The 19024-nt window shown below is 39.8% G+C and overlaps 1 protein-coding gene across 9 annotated transcripts in view; it reads left to right on the top strand.

Annotated features, from left to right (window-relative positions):
* The window catches only part of HTR2C (5-hydroxytryptamine receptor 2C), a 213212-nt gene that overhangs the window by 155185 nt on the left and 39003 nt on the right, over positions 1 to 19024 (top strand). For 7 of the 9 annotated variants that reach the window (XM_079319289.1, XM_079319290.1, XM_079319292.1 and 4 more), the window contains one exon: positions 17123 to 17765. In XM_079319289.1, coding sequence (XP_079175415.1) covers positions 17381 to 17765 — 385 coding nt within the window. In that variant the 5' untranslated portion in view covers positions 17123 to 17380. Of the gene's footprint in view, positions 1 to 11012; positions 11204 to 17122; positions 17766 to 19024 lie in introns of those variants that run through there. The other 2 variants (XM_079319288.1, XM_079319293.1) reach the window with 2 other exon arrangements.

Genomic DNA, 19024 nt, shown 5'->3' with positions numbered 1-19024 from the left:
AATAACCTGGCAGACCTGTGGTGTGGAAGAATCTTTTACTTTTGAGAAAAGTGATGAATGTATATACTCACGTGATTTAAATCAAAAGTAGAAGTTGTTAGTGTGTGTGTGTGCTTATTGTGCTCCCCTTTTCCCCTTTGCCCCTTCCCCTTCTAAATTCAAATCATGGAGCTTTCATGAGAAAATAGCTTTCTGAAGACACATTTCTGCATTTGAAAGACTGTGCTGTGCATCACCCCACTGTGCCCTGGATTTGGAAGTCATCTCATTCTATAACTGAGGCAGGTGCAAGCCTGTGTCTGTGTGTTCAGTGTTTACAACACTGCTTGAAAACCTTAGTGAATAAATCATGGGTTCCTATTACTATGAAAGGCCTCCATCAAGGAATCAGTGTAGTTTGGGTTTATCTTAGAACCCCTAGGGCTTTCAGCAGGTTTCTAGATGCTCCGGGCTCTGCAGGTGACCCAGCGTGAATAATTGTGGCATTAAACACTACCTAGGCATGACGTTTTTTATTTATTTTTTCTCATATTGGGAGCTTCATGTTACCAGACCCAGCATCAGGAGCTGAGTGCTGATACCTTCCACCCTGTCAGAAGTTATTATTGCAATTATTACCTTGGTATCCTTGTATTGGGCACTTTGTTCATCCTAGAGAGAGTGAAGAAAAAGAATGAAGAGAAGTCTCTTACTCATGGCTTGATTGTCTTAAAGAGATGTAGAAAGGAAAAGAGGATAACCTGCCTAAAGCCATCCAGTGAGCTGTTGGCAGACACTGGAACTACATCTCTGCAACATTCAGAGGAGTTTCTGGGGTAGACGTGGCTGTAATGGTTTAAAATCAAGACCAGTGAGAGACTCCAGGTTGGAAGTACAATTTAATAGGGAAAAAAACAAAAAAGAGAAAAAAACCCCCATGCAATAATGCAAAAGAAAAACCACTGACAGAGTCAGAATACAACCTCACACCCTGCTAGTCAGGGTGGTTGTTGCAGTCCAGATGAAGTGGTCTTGTAGAAGCAGTGATCCTGTAGAAAGGTTTGGTAGCTCCTGGCCTCTGGAAACCAGTGGGTAAGGGCTGCCTTGGTGTTCCAAATCTCAGATTTTATCTAGGTAGGAAATATTTGGCTCCTCACCCTGGGTGGAGCATCTCCCAGTGGGATGATGGAATTTTATCAGTCATGCACTGGGACTCACTGGCCATTAACAGGAGATATCTCCTGGAGGAAGGGTAGGGGGGGAAAGAAAAAGAACATTGCCCCATCTGGTTTTTAGCAGCTGGCCCATTAGCAGACGATATCTCACCCAGAGATAAGGATCACTGCTCCACCTGGTTTCAGCAGATGGTGATAGAATACAGACTTTTGGGCACATCTTTACATTGTAACCTAGGACAATGGCCCACACCACCTCCCCAGTGGAATGTCCTCAGAGCATCATCCAGCCAAAGCAGGAGCTGCACACACACAATGGGTAGTTAATTCAGTGAGTTATTAATGCAAATGTTAATAATTGAACTCAAGTGGTTAATGAGTTTCTAGAGAAAAGATCAAATTATACTCTTCAGATGCGGAGTTAGAATTCTGCCTAATTAGAAGAAATATGTTTTTCCCGTGAGGGGCAGTTGCTGAAGTGACAGTTTGGAGTCTGTTGTGACAGCATTTACAGAGATGGGAGCCAGCCAAAGAACAGAGCTTTTTTAGTATCTCTGATAGCATAGTAGTTTCTTTTGGAGGCATAATTATGTTGCGTTCTTTGCAGAGTTCATTAGGGGAAGAAAAACAAAGAACTTGTGTTCCATGTGGTTGATGTTCACACGTTTTTATCTTAGTGTGATAGAAGAAGCTGTTGGATCCTGAGAGTAACATGGTGTCTCTCTCTCTTTCACTGCTAGCCTAATAACTCAACCAGTGCTAGATGGAAACAGCTATTCTAGCCCACAGCTGTTTTTCAGGAGTCCATCTTTTTTTCCCGTCAGTTAAATCTCAGAATGTGTAAAAATGTTTGAAGGCTTATGTAAACTAGAAATCTCAACTAGAAATCTCAACTAGAAATCTCAACTAGAAATAAATTTGTGGAACTATTCCCAAGCAGCTAGAGTAATAATTATTTCCTTCTTTGCGTCTTAGCATTTGCAAGCAAATGTGGTGAGAAAATCTGTGAGTGAGATGCTGGAGTGGTGCTGGCACCCCTAAAAGAGCCTGTGCCAGGGCCCAGAGGAAAGTTATGTGCAAGAGCTGCTCCTTTTCTGACTCTTGTTTTATGAAATCTTCTGAACCTGGGACATATACTGCAGGGATTTTATGAGGTAATTTCTTTAAAAGGCCGAGCCAAACCTTCTTGCAACTCTCAGTTGGTTTATTTGCACTTACAGAAGGCTTTTTCTCTGCCTGGGGCAAAAATAAACTCTTCCTGCTGCAGAAGCTGGGGAACTCACCAAAACTATGTATAGCCCTCCAAATTTTGTAGAGAAACATAATGTGGGTTTAGTCACTTGTAGTGCTGCTCCAACCTTTTCAGGCAATTTCCTCCCTGCAACTGAGGAAACTTTCCTAGCATGCAGGAGCACACAGTGGAAATATTTCCTTGTTAAGTGTATTTTCTGTCTGTAACTCTAAGCTATGAGCTGTGAAGATAAATGATAGCAGCTGTGCCACATTTGTTTTGGAAAGAACCTGGTGTTACCCCAGGATACAGCTGTCACTGGAAAAAGGAAGGGTGGAAGTTACTTTTTTAAAGCCACATAGGAAAATTGTGGTCAGCCTTGAATTCTTCCCAAACCCTCTTCCAAGTGGAAATGTCCTTGCACAAATAACAGGGATCAGATGAGGCAGAGATGATGATAAAGAAAATGCCTGAAACTCAGAAGTCTACTCTCATTCTCATTCCTTTTTTTTCTTCTTTTGTCCATAAGATTTTTTTTTAGAAAAATAAATTATTACTGAGTTATTTATTAATGATAAGTGGGTTCAGATCAAAATCATGCATGGATTATATATATATGTGCAAATACACTTACATATATGTACAGAAAACTTACTACCTTCCAGCCTGAGCTGGATGGTGATAAATTGTGAAGAAATCTTAGTTTGACATGGCAAAGTGTTCTGGTAGGGCAGGCAGGCTCTATTCTTAGATCACAAAAAAACAGTGCAGAGCTTGGTATTCTGTAAAAAATTCTGTAAAAAAACCTCAAAAATGCCAAAGGGGAAAAAACCCCAACCAACAAACCAACTCATAAAATAATGGATATCCTGGCAGGAGGAATGGAATAATTCAGGAATTCCCTGATGGTTTGTTTGTATCATCTCTGCAATTGAGGCATGCTGGAGCATGGCAGGAAGAGAGGAAGATGGTTAAGTGCACAGCAGTTGTTACTCAAAACTCAGGCTAAATCTCATAAAAATCAGCACACCAGGCACACAGGGGTATGTGTAGCTTTGCTTTTGATGACTCTGTGTGAAGTGTACCACAGCAAATTTGCTTCTTTTTAACTTTATTGATAAAGAGATTTTTCTAAATAATATTTATTTAAGAAAATATTTATTAAATTCTTTCAATTCTTTCAAGTCCTTGTCTTGTCCAGAATTGTTTAGGATTATAACTTTGCTCATGTATTCTTTGTGTACAGTTTGTATCATTGAGGGCATCCTATTTTCTGACTTCACAAAGAATGTCAGAAAAATAATCATGCAATCAGGAGTTCACCACTGGTAAAATGTGATCAGGGAGGTGTCTCTTGGGGTAAAATATTGCAGTGCTGGTATTTGGCAGGGCAGCATTGGTGGTCCTAAGGGACAGGTTAGGACTGGGGGTGGGGGTGTTTGCCTTTTTTTCCTCTGTGTCTCTAACTTTTATTTTGGCTTCTTCAAGTTCTGCTGTGATGCTGACAGCAGAGATTAATTTACTCTCCAAAATGGTTCTAATCTGAGGTGATCTCAGTCAGGAAACATGTTCAGCTGATGCTGACACATCTGTAGGCAAAAGGCTGGTGAAAGTCAAACACACTCCCCTTTTAGGAGGCATAACCTGTGATTGTACTCAGGCTCTATGGACTCTGTGGCTCATATAAAGTTTCTGTTATGCTCTGTAAATATATATAAAAAGAAAAAGGTGTTCTAGATGTGGAGCTTTTAAAAAATTTCTCCTTGAAGTTGTTGAGTGCAAAGTCACTGGCCTTCAGATACCTTTTAGAAACATGAGTCAAGTGCCCAAGATCAGACAATTCAGAAGATAGTGCACCTTCCTTTTATTTTTTTTTTTCTTTCTGTTTCTCAAGCCTTTAAGATGTGTATTTTTCTTGTTTTGTCTGCAGCCCTGAGACCTTCTGTCTCAAAGGACTGGACTTTAAAAACCCAAGACACAAGACACTGAAAGACTTGCAAAGAAAACCTATGGCAGTTTGCAGTAGTGGACAAGTTTCATTTTTCCCAGAGTAATATGAAAGCAGGAATGAAATAAGTCACACTGCCATTACTTCTCATAGTTGGTCTGTGCTTTTGAAGCTTAAAAGAAAGGAAGTAAAATGAATTCATTTGGTGTTAAATAGTAGCTAGTAGGAGAAAGAAGTATTTCAAGTTGTTTACAAGAATTCTTTATAATTTTTAAAAAATAAATTTATTATTGAAACTTAGCCTTGTCCTGTATTTCAGTCATTCCTGTAAAAAAAAAAACCTGTGTTTTTCCTGTAATGTGTTAAGACTCAGATCTGTGAGGGACTATCTATCCTGGGGGCAAGCAGAATGGAGCATTTGGCTTTGATATAAGCTCTTGCATTTCCTTGGTCTTTATTCATATGTTTTTAAAGAAGTGTATTAATTTAACAAGTAGGCCAACAAAATAGCTCTAGTTCTCAAGAACTAAGCCTTGTTTTTCCAGCTTTTTCTAGCCTGCCCTCCAGCTGTCCTGGGTGTCCAGGGGCTGCTGGGCAGGGTGGTGCTGTCCCCTCCACAGCAGATCCCTCTCTGCTGTTCCTGGGGCTGGAGCAGCCCCTGGGCTCTGAATGAGCCCTGTGCTCTCACCCAGAGCTGCCTCTCCTGTTTCAGGGCTTCTGCTCTGCAGCACCAGGACTATATTTTTGGCAGAATTGAGCCCTTCTGCATCCAAATGACTACAATTGTGCTTTTATCTGGAAAGCACAAAGTATAATCTGCTTCAGTTTTCTAAATGAGTTTAATGCTATAGAAGCATCAAAGAGAAAAACTTTTGTTTTGTATTGTTATGCCTTATGAATTCTCAATGAAGTTACAATCTCTAGGTTTTGGTAGTTGGATTTTTTGGCTTTCATCCTTGGTTCTGTGCTTGAACAATGTCTGTCCTCCCACACAGTTTTGCTGGGGAAGTGAAAGCAGGATTAAGTTAATGTTTCTTTATTTTCAGAGTTCTGCTCTGCCCAGGACAGAGTTGTCTGCAGGTTGGGCTCAGGTCCCTGCATTTGGTGAAATTTCTGTGCCTTAGGTCAGTGTATGCAATGGTAATAATAATGCTAATAATACTTGCATCATCCCTTGGTCTTTAGCAAATGTAAAGTCTCACAACTTGGCAGTAATGAGAGAGGTTTAAGGTAACACATCTTAATTTGTGCTTGCCATCAGCTCAAACAGGATCCTCTTGTGTCCCATGCTTATTTTTGATTGAACTGCTGCAAGAGGATTTCTTGGTTTCCTTCAGCTGTGCATAGGTGACTTTCTCCAGTGTTTCAGAGATACTTGGTTTCTAACATTTTCCATCTCAACAGATCTCACACCACACTGAGACTGCAGCTAGGTTTGAAAGACTCAGTTTTGCTCAGAAGCTGTAAACTGATATTTCTACCCACTGTTTAGTGACTGCTGGTTGCCTGATCCACCCCTGAGGTTTGTAACAGCTTATGTGATGCTCCCCACTTTGGTGAATATGTGTGTCTTCATCCAGTCCTCCTTTCTCATGCCATGGTGGGTTCTCCCACCATTGGTACTGCTCTGGAATAATTTTCAGCTGTCTGTTTTTCCAGATCTTCTTGCTTTCTTTGAAGCTCTTGTGAAGTGTTGTGCAGTAGCACATCACCACCAGCAGTTTCTGCTATCCACACTTGATGATGTTCTTGCCCAAAGGGGTTTCCCATCACAGAACATCATCCTGTTTTGTGCCAGTATTTGTACTGAATCCTTGGTTTTCTGACAGCTCAGGCTTGCAGAATAAAGTGCTTGAGTGAGATACTGTTATTGGGGTTGAGGGTTGTCCCTGATAATACTTTTTAGGGTTCTCTGATATCAGAGCAATAGTGGCAGAAATAAAAGAAGAGCAGTGTGATGACCACGACATAGCAACATAAAATACTTTGCCAGTGTAATTTTTAAATTACATTATAGTATTTGTTACGTCACCTGCACAGGGAAGTATTTTATTGCCCGTTAATTCATGGAAGTAACATAATTGTTTCAATTTTAGACTACTACTATTTATCAGAGAATGTAATGGTTACACTACCTAGTGTAAAGTTGCTTAAAATATTGTTACTTGCCTTTAGATATTCCCATGATCATTTGTTTGTATTGGTAGTAGTTTTGGAAAATGAAAATGTAAGATACAATTTACTGTTCCAGAACTCAAGAGGTGTTTGTCTTATTGCACAAATATACCCAGGCTCTATTTCTGCAGCTGCTCCAAGTTGGCTGATACAGGGCACAAGACCCCCCTTTATCTGTTATGTGCAAAATGGGAAAAAAAATTGTAGTAATACAGGAATCAGGAATTTGGGCTTTTGCTTCTTGGCTTTCCTGTTTGCTACTGGGTCAACAGGTCAGCATAATTAATGATCAACAGGTCAGCATAATTAATGAATCCAGCCTGCAGAGGAGTTGTGTCTGTTTGTCACAAGGTGTGTGTGCATCCTCTGATGCAGCCCAGCAGAGCTGGTTCCCAGACACAGCCTGGCTGTGGAGGTGTTCTCCTCATCCCTGCACTGAACAGAGAAGTAATTAATGGGCTCAGTCTCCAGAGAGATTTCTCTGCTGCTGATTCCCTGGCTCCCCAACCTCATTTGCTGTCTCTCTGAGCAGTCCTTGCTGTGTGCTGTAGTTGTAGTTATGAACTAAAGCAATTTCTGTCTCAAACTGTTCCAGTGTTTGACCTTTGGCAAGAAAGGGACACGCTCCTTGCTCAAAGACTTCTGATGTTGCCTCCAAACACACTTTTGCTGGACTCCCTGCACACAGCAAAACTCTCATTCACTTATAATCAATAGTGCCAGCACCCAAATTATTTTGGTTTGTGATACTAAAGTTGTTGGAGATCAGAAGCCAGGAATGATGGACTTGCCCTTTTGTTTCTGATGGAGTATTTCCCTTGTGTTAAAGGCTTGTTGCTACCAGAGGAACAGAAGTGTTTCTCTTTCAAAGATACTTTCAGGGTATGTGGATGTGTGTTGTTTTTCTCCACTTGACAATTGGTGGTTTGTCACTTCCTTAAATCTGAGCTGTTCACAGAGATATTACATTGCTGACAAAGTGGAAGCAATTTAATAATCACTTGCAAGAGAAAATCGACACCATTATAGTTCAGCTGTCTTTGTTTCAGCCATTAAAATGCAGACACTACCTGATTCATATATGAATTTCTATGATAGTTTCATTATTTTTCCTCAGTAGGGTTGAATAAAAGTGTATTTGGTGCCCTCCCTTTGATATATCATGCTGGTGTGGGCCCTGGAAGGAGAGCCTGGTCCCCTGACACCCCTGTTTACATGGGGACAGCTCCATTTGGGTCTCTGACCACTCACAGCAGCATCCACAGCCTGTCTGGAAAACACTGCTGATGCACTTGAGAGATTTCACCCACATTTTAGGTAAATGTAGGGCAAATACTCCTTTTAGAAAGGAATTGGCTGCTTTGCATCCTGTTTGAATTTCTAAATGCAAGTTTTCCTTCTTAGACTGTCACTGAGACTACAGGTTGTCTTTTACATTTCTTTGTTAGCTTTTAGCCTTCGTATTTTCTCCATTGTTACGTTGCTGATTTTGTTTTCAGCTTCTCTCCTATTTCCATGTTCTTCTCAGTGGCCTTTACCATTTTTTTAAATGCAGCCAAGCACCTGCCTGCTCTTTTCAGCACCTCAGGACTGTTCCCTCTGCTGCAGGTTCAGCACACCTCAGCTGGGATAGAATCCAGATTGTACAAAGTCCTTATTCTCTGGGTACACTCATAAAGAGAAGCAGTTTAATCCAAATTACATCAGCTTTTACAGACCTCCTTTGCCTTCCATGTTGTGCTGGAAAATGAAGTACTTTCCATTGTGTTTGGTCTCCTTCATTCCATTTTCCCTGACTCATGTATTGATGTCAGAGATGACAGTTTGTGTCAGTGCAATTTGCTCCCATGGAAATGCTCTGTGCACATGCCCCCTCCTCACTCCCCTGCTTACATAATTTGGGAGCTGTCAGAGCACCACCCCAACACTGCCCATCTGTCTATTCTCTCAAAGCTAATGAGCCTTTTTCTTCCTGCTCCAGGCATATTACGCACCCTGACTTATTCATAGATGATGTCTATTAAAATTGTCAAATGCTTTGAAAATTAAATTATTTCCCTAAATAAAGAGCCTCCTTCTAATCACATTGAAGATGTTTCAACACAATTGGCCTGTTTTCTAGTGCAAATCAAGAGTGACTATACGGAGCTCTGTCTGGCCCCCTGGGCATTGTCATTTAATTGAAAATACTTGGGATTTACTATAGTGTAACAGCTCAGATATGTCCCCTAGTTTGGTCTGAGAGAAGCATCACAATGCAGAATTAATCTGAAATAAGGCATCCAGAATAAAGTGGCCTCTTATGGCATGAAATGTGTGATGGGGGTAGGGGCAGGTATTTGTTTGTTTTTGGAGTGATAGAGTGTACAGAAATCCCTTGTTTCCTATATCCTATAGCTTGGATTATATTTGTCTCTTTCATGTCCCACTTGTGCCTACATATGTTTCAGATGCTGAAGTAATTATCTTAACTCATAGTTTACAGCCAAGTTATTTCAGTTGTTCATGGCTTGTGTTATCATATTTCATGATAATTTGATTCTTTCAGTCCTCAGTCATTCTGATTTTCCTGTGTTGCATTCCAGCCTTTACTGATGTGAGTGTTGAATCCTGGTTTAGAATTATCAATGTGTTTAATTCCCAAAGTAAATGTTTTGCTTAGGCAACATCAGAAAGACAAACAAACAAACAAACAAACAAACAAACAAAACCCCCCATTTTACCATCAAGATCAAACCTTGCCAACCTCAACAGAATCCTTTCTTCCAAACCAGGGTTGTTTTTTGCATCTAATCCATTTTCATCTCCTTTGCAGCCAATACTGTGGCAGCTTCACACTTGCTCAGTTCATCTCATTCTCTGGAGTTTACACTATAACTTCCCTGGTGACACCATATCAAATGGTTTGATGAAGTGTGAGTTAGAGACACTGTCTTTTTCTTTTTTTTTCTTTTTTTTATTTTTTTTTTAAATTTTATTTTCCTAAAGGATGAGGTGTTACAGAACAGATAACAAAACCCCGAGAAACAAAGTCAAGCCTTACAATGCACATCTGGGAAACTCATGTTGCCTTTCACATCACTTTCCACCCATCTTTGTGTCTCAAATTTTCCCTTTAAATCTGTTCTGAATTTATGCCTGGTTAAGGTCAAACTAAGAGGTTTATAATTGTGTAGATCATTTTCTAACTTTAAATGAAGGCATCACCTAGAGCAGTTGCTTTAACTGTTTCAGTCTTATCTTCTTTGTCCTTTTCCTGTTTTTTTTTATAATACAGTTTTTAAGAGTTTTATTTTCTACCTACTTTTATCATTGGGGTTTCCCTTAGTAAAGATTTAACAAAATATCCAGTTATAAAATGCTTACAACAGAAAAATGTTGGCTTTTTGAATTTATACTGTCAGCCATCCCCTTTTGGATCCATATGGGTCAGTTTTCCAACAGAGAAAACAAAAAGGAAATTGAAAGGAAAACCCCCTTTGAGTAGCTACATTTTCTATGTAATTATTGTATCAGCTGTTGCTATGCATGATATAAAGATAAGTCAATTAATTTATGAATGTTTCAATGTTTCTCTGACACTGCATAGGTATGTGAAAACACATATTTAATTAAGCCATTACAGTAAAAGCCCTGAGCCATTTGTCAGTTCATTAGGCACACTTTTTATTACATTTTGAGCTTTATTTTACTTGTATTTGGCTTATTTGATGCAGTAATTTATTCTTGTAAAGACAGTTGGACACCAATGACAACAGGAGACCTATATTAACCTATAAATATGTAACCTATATTAGAAGTGTTACCACCACAGTAGGGAGGAGATCTCTATTGAAAAACAGCTCCCTGAGCCTTGGATTAGAGAGTTCTGCAGGTTGAGGTGCTCACAGGGGAAACAGATTTGGGGGAGAAGCTGTTTCAGCTGTGTGAACTGCACAGTGAGCAGCCTCATGCTGGTGATGTTACAGGCTGTGCAAGGGCACCAGGGCTCAGACTGGGCACCCACAGGCAAATGTCAGGAAAATTAATCCACAAACACCAGAGGTTTATGTCCAAAAAGGAGACAGACAAGTCCTTTTAACTTTATTTGAATAAAGGGAGAGGCCATGGTGCATTCCCCTGGGCTCTCTGGAATTTTTGGAGGACACAGCCTCCTTTTATCCCAATTTCCCATCTGCATTTCCCTCTCTTTCCCCTTGGGCTGAGGTACTGGAGAGGCACAGATTCCCCAGAACACCTGATACCCCTCTAATGTATAACCTTCCCTTTTAATTTTTAATTCTTACAGAATTCGTGATTCTTCCCCATTGCTTCTCATCTTTTAATATCCAATTTCATTTAGCAGCAACCTACAGCTTGTTTGCAAAGCAAATATATATAATATATATATTTTTTTTTCATTCATTAATCAGTGAAATCCTTCCCATTGTTTCTTTTATCTCTTGGTGCTAGTTTTATCTACCAGCAGACCCACAGCTTGTTTGTAGAGACAAATCCATCATTCCTCTCACAAAGAAAAGGGGAGATTTCCCCCTGGATCCTGTGTGGGATGAGGTGCACGTCACTGCAGCAGAAATTGGTGTCTTCTCTGGAAAACCAGGGATCCCGTGGCGTGGTTTCAGAAGGCACAGGGAGCTGGAATGAAGAGAAGACTCAGAGAGAAACATCAAGAGATTCCTTGTTTGATTAAGAAATGTGAGTTGTTGAGCAATGAGTGAGTCAGCAGGGTGTGTGAGCTGTGTGTGCTCAGACTCAGCTCTCAGTGCTCCCCTTCTCCTGTCCACACTGTGCTGCCTCTGCTGCTCCTGCAAGCTCTGCACCACCACTGAAGAGTGCCAGGCTCATTGATACTGGTGTGGTATTTCCCCTAAACCATGAATTGAATAGAAATAAAATTGATTATTTTTTATTTCAAGACATGTATTTAGCTGTGTTTTGCTGTGGTTGCACTTAGAGTTATGAAATTATTTAACCACACACAGGATGGAGCACTGTGCATTAAAAACTACTGAAAATTGTGGAGTCTTCTCATTTTCAAATAGGCCTGGCTTTAAAATGTGCAAAAAAGTTAGCTAAAGAAAGTTAAGCAAGTGTTTTTGTTGCTTTGGTTTATTATGTTTAATTTTGGCTAAGTGCTCACTTCAAGACTTTAATGATGTAAACAAAGAGCTGCCATGCAAAACATTTGAGAGAAGAAGAAAAATTGGTGTTCTAGAGAGAAAGAAAGTTTAGAAAGAGTAAAAAAAAATTTAACAGTTTACTACAAGAACCCTGAAAAATTAAGTGTAAAAAAGTATACAAGATTTTTCCACCAATGTCACACTTGGTGTTTAACTCATTGTGCAGCTGAATTAAAAAGGGACAGAGGGAATGTCACTGCAGTGCAGGCAGAAGCCAGGTCCTTACAACCACAAGAGCTGCCTTGGAAATCCTGTGGACTCTCAAACCTCCATGTGCCAGGGAACAAACACCCACAGTGCTGTTGCATTTAGGGTATAAAAGTTTGGCAGAAGATAAATGTCCCTTGTGTTCCTGCTGGTCCTCAGAAATTAGAGGCAGGGCTCAAATTCAGGTTATAGCCAATTCAGAGTATGGGGCTGGTCAAGCTCAGTAAGGACTTTGAGGAGCACAGCTGTGCAAATAGTGAAATTTCCAGTTCAGGAATGTGGGTTTGATTGCATTCAATAGGACTTTGCATGATCCAGATTGATGAATAATGTGATTTATTGAAGGAAGAGGAAAGCAGGGTCAGGAGTGCCATGATAAATGCACTAACTGCAGAGAGTTAATATGTGCTTTGAATTTCAGTCACTGGGGACTTGTGTATTAAAAAAAAATAAAAACAAAAAACAGAGAGGCAGGTTGGAATGATATCTACCCATAGAAAATATGAACAACTAGGGTATAATCATTCCAAGAAGTTAGGACAGTGTGTGATGAGATTCAGATATTCTCTTGTAGTATTTCTGCATGTCTGAGTAAGTTTATCATTGCAGAGAGTGGCAGAGTTTCTACATCTTCTTGTGAGGTTCCCAGGTGCCCTTCCACAAAGGGAAAATAAAAAGGATGCAGGTCTTACTGCCAGAAGGCAGATTAAGATCTCTCTGTGTGTTTGTATTGCCTTGAAATGTCTGGAAAATAAATTAATGCCTTTCTGACTCAGTATGAGGGAAGATACAGAGAGGGAAATTGATGCTATTTGCTTTTGGACAGAATGGTAGTGATTCATTATTATGACCCTACAAAATATCATTGCTTGAGCTTGTATCTGAGAAAATCCATTTTTCTCTTGCTGTGAAAAAATGAAATACTATTTTTTCCTTTTTTTTTTTTTTTTTTTTTTTTTTTTTTAGTTTACAAGTAATTAAATAGTTATTTTATGTGTCTGAATTAAAAAAAAAAAAAAGACTGGTGTAAAGCTGTGTTTTGGGAGGTTTCCCTAAGGTTTTAATAAGTGGTTTTTTTCAGTGATTTATGTCCAATACCTGCTGGGAAAAAATCCTGAATTTCTTGCAAAATAGAAGAGGAAGTATCAAATTCTTCCTTGGAAAGAAAATCTCTAAACAAAGTGCTAATAATTTATTCCCAAGTTCAAGAGTAGCTCAGGAAAACAGACAAATTAGGCATAACCACTTCTCTGGACTGCAACTGCAGTTAACTTTGCAGTGGGTATCTACAGAATAAACATTGGGGTTTGACTTTTCTGTCACTGTCACAAGTGCTTCTTGCTTTGCTGCCCAGCTTTTGGAAGAGTCTCCCTGTTTCCTCTGTAAGCACCAGCAGGTAGATGTAGGCAGCAAATACATCCCTGTTCAAAGCTTTTTGTGCTTCCTCCCCCTGGTCATCTCCATTGGACTTGCAGCATTCTCACATGCTGCTTAAAAATAGAACTGCACAGAAATAGGGATGTTTCCTAGTGCTGCTAGAAAAAGGAGAAAGATGAGTTCCAACTGCCCAAAATATAGAATTCTCTTAATATAATAACATGACTTTATGGAATCACTAAAAGGAAAGTGGCCTTTGCAAGTTTGCCATGAAAATCTGTGTTTTAAAGCAACCTTCTGTTCCAAAAAAAAGTGAAAATTAATTTGGCAATGGATTAAAAAAATATAGTAAAGATCCAAATAGCAAGAAATGCAGGGTTTACACTGAAAAATGAAGCCTTAAATCTTCCTTCTTGAACATAAATTGCATGTTCTATTATATAATTTTAAATTATTTGCCATTTTGAAAAGGGCTTCATGGAGCTATAAAAATTTATGTCATCTGACTATCTGGCTCAGATACTTGTGAACTATCTGCAACTGTTTTCCTGTCAAAAATTGCAATACTTGCAGTTCAGTTTAGTTGACTTCAGATTTAATTTTTCCCTAATGTAGGTCTACCATCAAAGTCAAGGCTGAAGGAAAAGCTTTGTATTTAAAAATGTTTGTTCTTTAGGAGCTTGTTGGCTTTCATCTGGTTATTGGGGAGATGTGAATGTGACTTGGAGAACTGGACACTGCCAAGAGTTTGGGAGGACAAAAATCTCTCTTGCATATGGCCTTTGTAGCCATTGGATGCTTCTTGTTTTTCTTGTGATGAAAGTCATCTCACCCAATTCCAAATGCACGTTGTTAACATCCAGGGTGCGAGTCCCAGAGGTTCCTCAATGATCCTCAGAGCTCAGGAGCTCTGCAGTCTGCCCAGGAGAGGCAGAATCCTGGCTGGGGCTGGGGAACATCTCAGGTTCTCAGCAGGCAGCTGTCTCTCTCCAGGAAAAAATGCTCTGAGCTTTGAAGAGTGAAACAAGTAAAGATGAATGCATTTAATACAAAGGAAAAAATTAATTGTGTTTGTTCCAAGAAAGGTTTGGTTTTTTTCCCCTTTAGCAAGTGTAATGGTGGTAAATACTCCCAAAGGCATGTGACCCCCCCCCCCCCCCAGTGCCCCAGTACAGACTTATTAACCACTGTAGCTTCTGTTTCCTTCCAATTTACCTTTCTGGAATATCCAAAAACTCCAGCATACCAACCTCTGCTTTAAATAATTCATATGTTTCTTGGTAGACAAAAATGGTTTTCTACATTCAGTTTATTTTAAGCTGGACTTAAAGACTGAAGGTAAAGAATGTGCCAAAAGAAATTGCTACTTTACTTTATCAAAAAGTAGGAGTGGCATAGAAAAGAACTTGGTTTGCTGAATGTTTAAATTATAATTTTAAGGACTGTCAGTAGTAGATTGAACTGGAATCGATGATTGACCACAAAATTCAGTATGTGTACTTTGATGTTAGCTTTTGGAAAAAAGAAATCTGTGATGGGCCCATGTTTCAATTTAAAATTATGGAGATGGTTCTTAAATAAATGCAGAATCCATGAATAAATTGTGAATTATGTTTCTGGTACAGTGGTGTGCTTAGAAGACTGTAGCTGAAGGAATTAGTCATAAAGATTTACCTTGAGGAGACTGAGGGATGCAGTGAAAAGGAAAACTGATGACTTCAAGCCAGGATCTGTGTAAAATAATAACATGAGTATTAGCAAAGCAATAGAAGAGTTAATTCTGAAGGTGGAGCCCAGTTGAACATTCCTGTAGTCAAATTCCCACATGATTTTTCAAACTGAATATGCAAAATGCAAGAGAGAATGACTGCTCACATTTCAGTAAACAGACTTAAGCAGTTGTAAAAATAGACACTTTTAGTTCAGAAGCCTTATCTTGGAGTTGTTTGGTGTGGTGTGGTGTTTTTGGGGATTGTTTCTTTGTTTTCATGATCTAGAGTTAAGTCATGTCCTGTCTATGATCCTTTGGCTGCATGGTGTCTCCTTCACTGTGGAAAGGTGATTTGGAAAAAAAAGTCATCACAGCATTGAATTAAAAGCTGTGTTTTGTAAAATTAAATCTGAAGTATTTAGAAACTTTCTAGAGACTTTTTTTTTTGTTTTTGAGACCAGCTAAGTTGGAAAAAATTAACGGTCCAGTGACCACTTGTTCATTCATCTGCATGTGCAGCTGCAAAATTATTTTCTGTGCCCATAGTGCAAAACTTCTTCCTAAATATGAGGTTTAGAGACCCTATGGGAGTAATTAACTACAATGCAGAAGCAAATCTGGGTTCATTGTATGAGCTGCTCATTTAAGAAATATTTTTGTGCACAAAGCCCATTAGCTCCATGAATGTTAAACATTTTATTATAGGATTCTGAGCACTTCCTATTTAGATGAAATCAAATGTAATCTTATTAATTACATCTAGCTTTTGATACCTGGATAGCAAATTGCTGTGTCAGATGTGAGCCACAGTGTATTCAACAGCTAAAATCTGGCTTTTATTTTGTTATTTATTTAAGAGTGATAGAACAGCTCTTTTCCTGTGTGCTGCACAAAGACTTGAGGATATGCTCGAAAGAAGTTACTTGCCATTGATTTTATTCTGCTTACTGGTCCACTTCCCTACCACTGCTTGACTAAGTGCTTTCCCTCTCTGCTTTCAGCCCTGTGCGGTTGTTAAGAGCTTAACTCCAATTCAGAGGAAGTGCAAAGCAAAGCTGCTGTTTTTCATCAGTTGTGCAGCATTGGCAGTCAAAATTATTGAGTTGCCAAGGATATGATTTAACCAGGACTGGGAATACATGCCCTTAGCTTTAGTGGGTGCAGGCACATGCCTGAAGTCAAGAATACATTTAATTTACCAAATTAGCTCAGTGCATGAGCTAAAGGACTTCAGGAGCAGAAGTGTGATGTTCTCTAGCCTATGTTTCATGGGCAGTCAGGGTTCATAATCAGACTCACCCTCACTGTCAGCTACTTTTGAAGTAGCAGAAATCATGTGAGATGCTGTGAGGAAATCTGTCTCCCCTCTGTGTATGGGATGAGGGTGCTGGGACAGAGTTCTGAGAAGCAGACTGCTGGGATAAGGCTTACTGGCCTGGCCAGGTGCTCATGATCAGCAGGAAGCAGTGGCACAAAACCAGATGAAAAGTAGAAATAAGTGCTCAGCTTTTATGAAATTTGTCCTTTCTTTTCTCTTCACTCTTTGTTGTCTGTTTGTTCACCATACAATGTTACCTAATAGATATTGCATCTTATCCACCATTCATTTTCCAATAGAAACCAAACTACAATATTTGTTATTGTAGGAGAATTGATCATTAAGATCTGAGAGTTTTTACAACACCTTCATTTTACCTCAGAATATGTAAAATATATCCAAACCCTTCCATTTAAGGTGATGGATTACTCTGTGCTTGGCTGTGCTGTCTGGATTGGTTGGAATTTTGTGCAATTACTATTTTACACAGCAGCACACTGAAGTGGATATCAATTGAAACATATTTTGCTCTTCAGACTTGCTTTTGCAGGTTTCACAAAACATTTAATTAGTGATAATCAGCTTTTAACCAGCCAGAGCACACTGATGTGATTCTCTGCCTCTCTCCCCCATGATTTTAGGCATAGTCTGTACCCTTCAGATAAATTTATTGCAGTCTGGAGAATGTCCTAGCCAGCAGAAGGGGGGAAGAATAAGGATATCAACTGCATGGGGAGTAAAGAAGGTGTTGTGCATACTGTGGTTTTAGTGAAGAATATCCTTTTCCTTTACTTTTCCTTTTTCCTTTTTGTTTTTTTCAGAATGGTGAACTCAGAAACCCGCTGGAGGTTGCAAAGTCTCCTTTCCCTTGAGGTTGGTGGTCAGTGGTCATCATCTACCATACCCAAGGAAACCAGAAGAGCTCCATGCTAACTCCTGTAAGATCTGCTTCACTATGGAAGATCAAATTATTTTCTGGCTCAGGTGTTGTGATGTTCGGCACCTGCCTTGGACCTGGAATTTGGAAAAGGGATCGTCTCTGAGGCACGGATAAGAGACAGAGCAACCAGCCCCAGACAATGAGCACTTTAAGTAGCACTGGAATATTACTCAGCTTAACAACAGTGTCTGTTACACTGGATTTTAGTTTGCATGGTGGTCTGATGGCTTGGTCCTTAAGCAGCAATTTGACTCTGAACCAGAGTCTGCCTACATCCGATCCTCTCAACACCTCTGAGAAGGGCGAAGCCTCTCGGATGTCCGTGAGGGAGAAGAATTGGCCAGCCCTCCTCATCTTGGTAGTCATCCTGCTGACCATTGGGGGGAACATACTGGTAATTATGGCTGTGTCCCTGGAGAAGAAGTTGCAGAATGCCACAAACTTCTTCCTGATGTCGCTGGCAGTGGCAGACATGCTGGTGGGTATCCTGGTCATGCCCGTGTCGCTCATTGCAATCCTGTACGGTAAGTGCCTTCCCTCCTAGTTTGAATATTTGCTTTTCAGGGAGTCCCTGTGCCTGCTGTGCCCGATTTTCCCTGTGCTGGTAGCTTGGGGAGCATCAATGTGTGCTTGGTCATGGGTCTGTGCTGAGGTTTATTCTCTGCTGGGAGCAGAGTTTGTGTTCATGCTGCCGGAATGACCTGGCAATAATGTCAGACTGGGGGCTCTTATCAGCATCTGGGACAGCAAGCCAGCTTTTACCTTCTGGTTGGATTGCCCCAAAGCTGAGCTAGGACACAAAAGCTCATGGAAAAGCTTAGTGTTCATTGTTCATGACCTACCCAGCTCTAAGGAGGGTCAGGATCTGTCCTTGAGCTCCCACTGCTGCAATCAGTGGGATTTGAGCAAAAATGTGGATAAGAAAGGAGGTTTGCACTAGTAGATTTGTCATTCAGATAAAAGCCTTCTCCTGGAATTTGTATCTCAGCTGGACTTGTGCCTTGCAGGGGGTCATTTTCCCTTTCTGTGCCTCAGTTTCCCATCTCTGGGAATATGCTCTGTTTTAAAGCACCCAGGGGCTTGCCTGTATAGGTGTGAACATTCATTGCTCCCCGTATTAGGGTCAGTGTGTTTGCAGTGGAGTGGGGCATCACTCCTGCACTCAAGTGTGGAATCACTGTTAGCACTTCAAAGAAGTAAAATATCAAATGCATCTAACTTTCATCTGGCTGAGACTCAAAATCCCTTTGTTCAGAGTGCTAGGAGCCTCCATCCCTGGATATTTCAAAGGGGTATTTTGCTCTCCTCTGTATCTCTGATCCTTGTGGTTGTGTACCCATGTATCAATTCTATAATCTGTGTGTTTCATAGATAAAACTTACTAATTTTTGAAGTCTGTTTTCAGATTTTCTTAGAAAGGTATTTTAATATTGATATTTCTTGGAAACAAATAATGCTGTTTACTTACAAATTTGATTAGAAATTGGTTTACTGTCCTATAAAATAAAATGTAGATGTATTTATCTGACTTCTTCACTTGCCTAAATGAGTAAGTCTGGCAGAGATTAATTTCTAAAACACATTGATCAAGCATACATCATTCCAAAGCTTATATAACTTGTCTACAGTGAGTTAAATCAATATGTGATTTAGGTACAGGCCTAGCTACAGAGAACTTAGGCACAAAGATCTTTTATTTTGAGCTGTCAGGATAGTTCCATCTCTAAATCTTGTGTGTATTACAACATGTGTATTTTATTTTTAGCATTTTACTCCAGCTCCC

This window comes from Erithacus rubecula (genome assembly GCF_903797595.1).
Source record: "Erithacus rubecula genome assembly, chromosome: 15".
Taxonomy (NCBI): domain Eukaryota; kingdom Metazoa; phylum Chordata; class Aves; order Passeriformes; family Muscicapidae; genus Erithacus; species Erithacus rubecula.
Note: the sequence above shows the minus strand (reverse complement) of the source record. Positions and strands in the feature narration are given on the sequence as shown.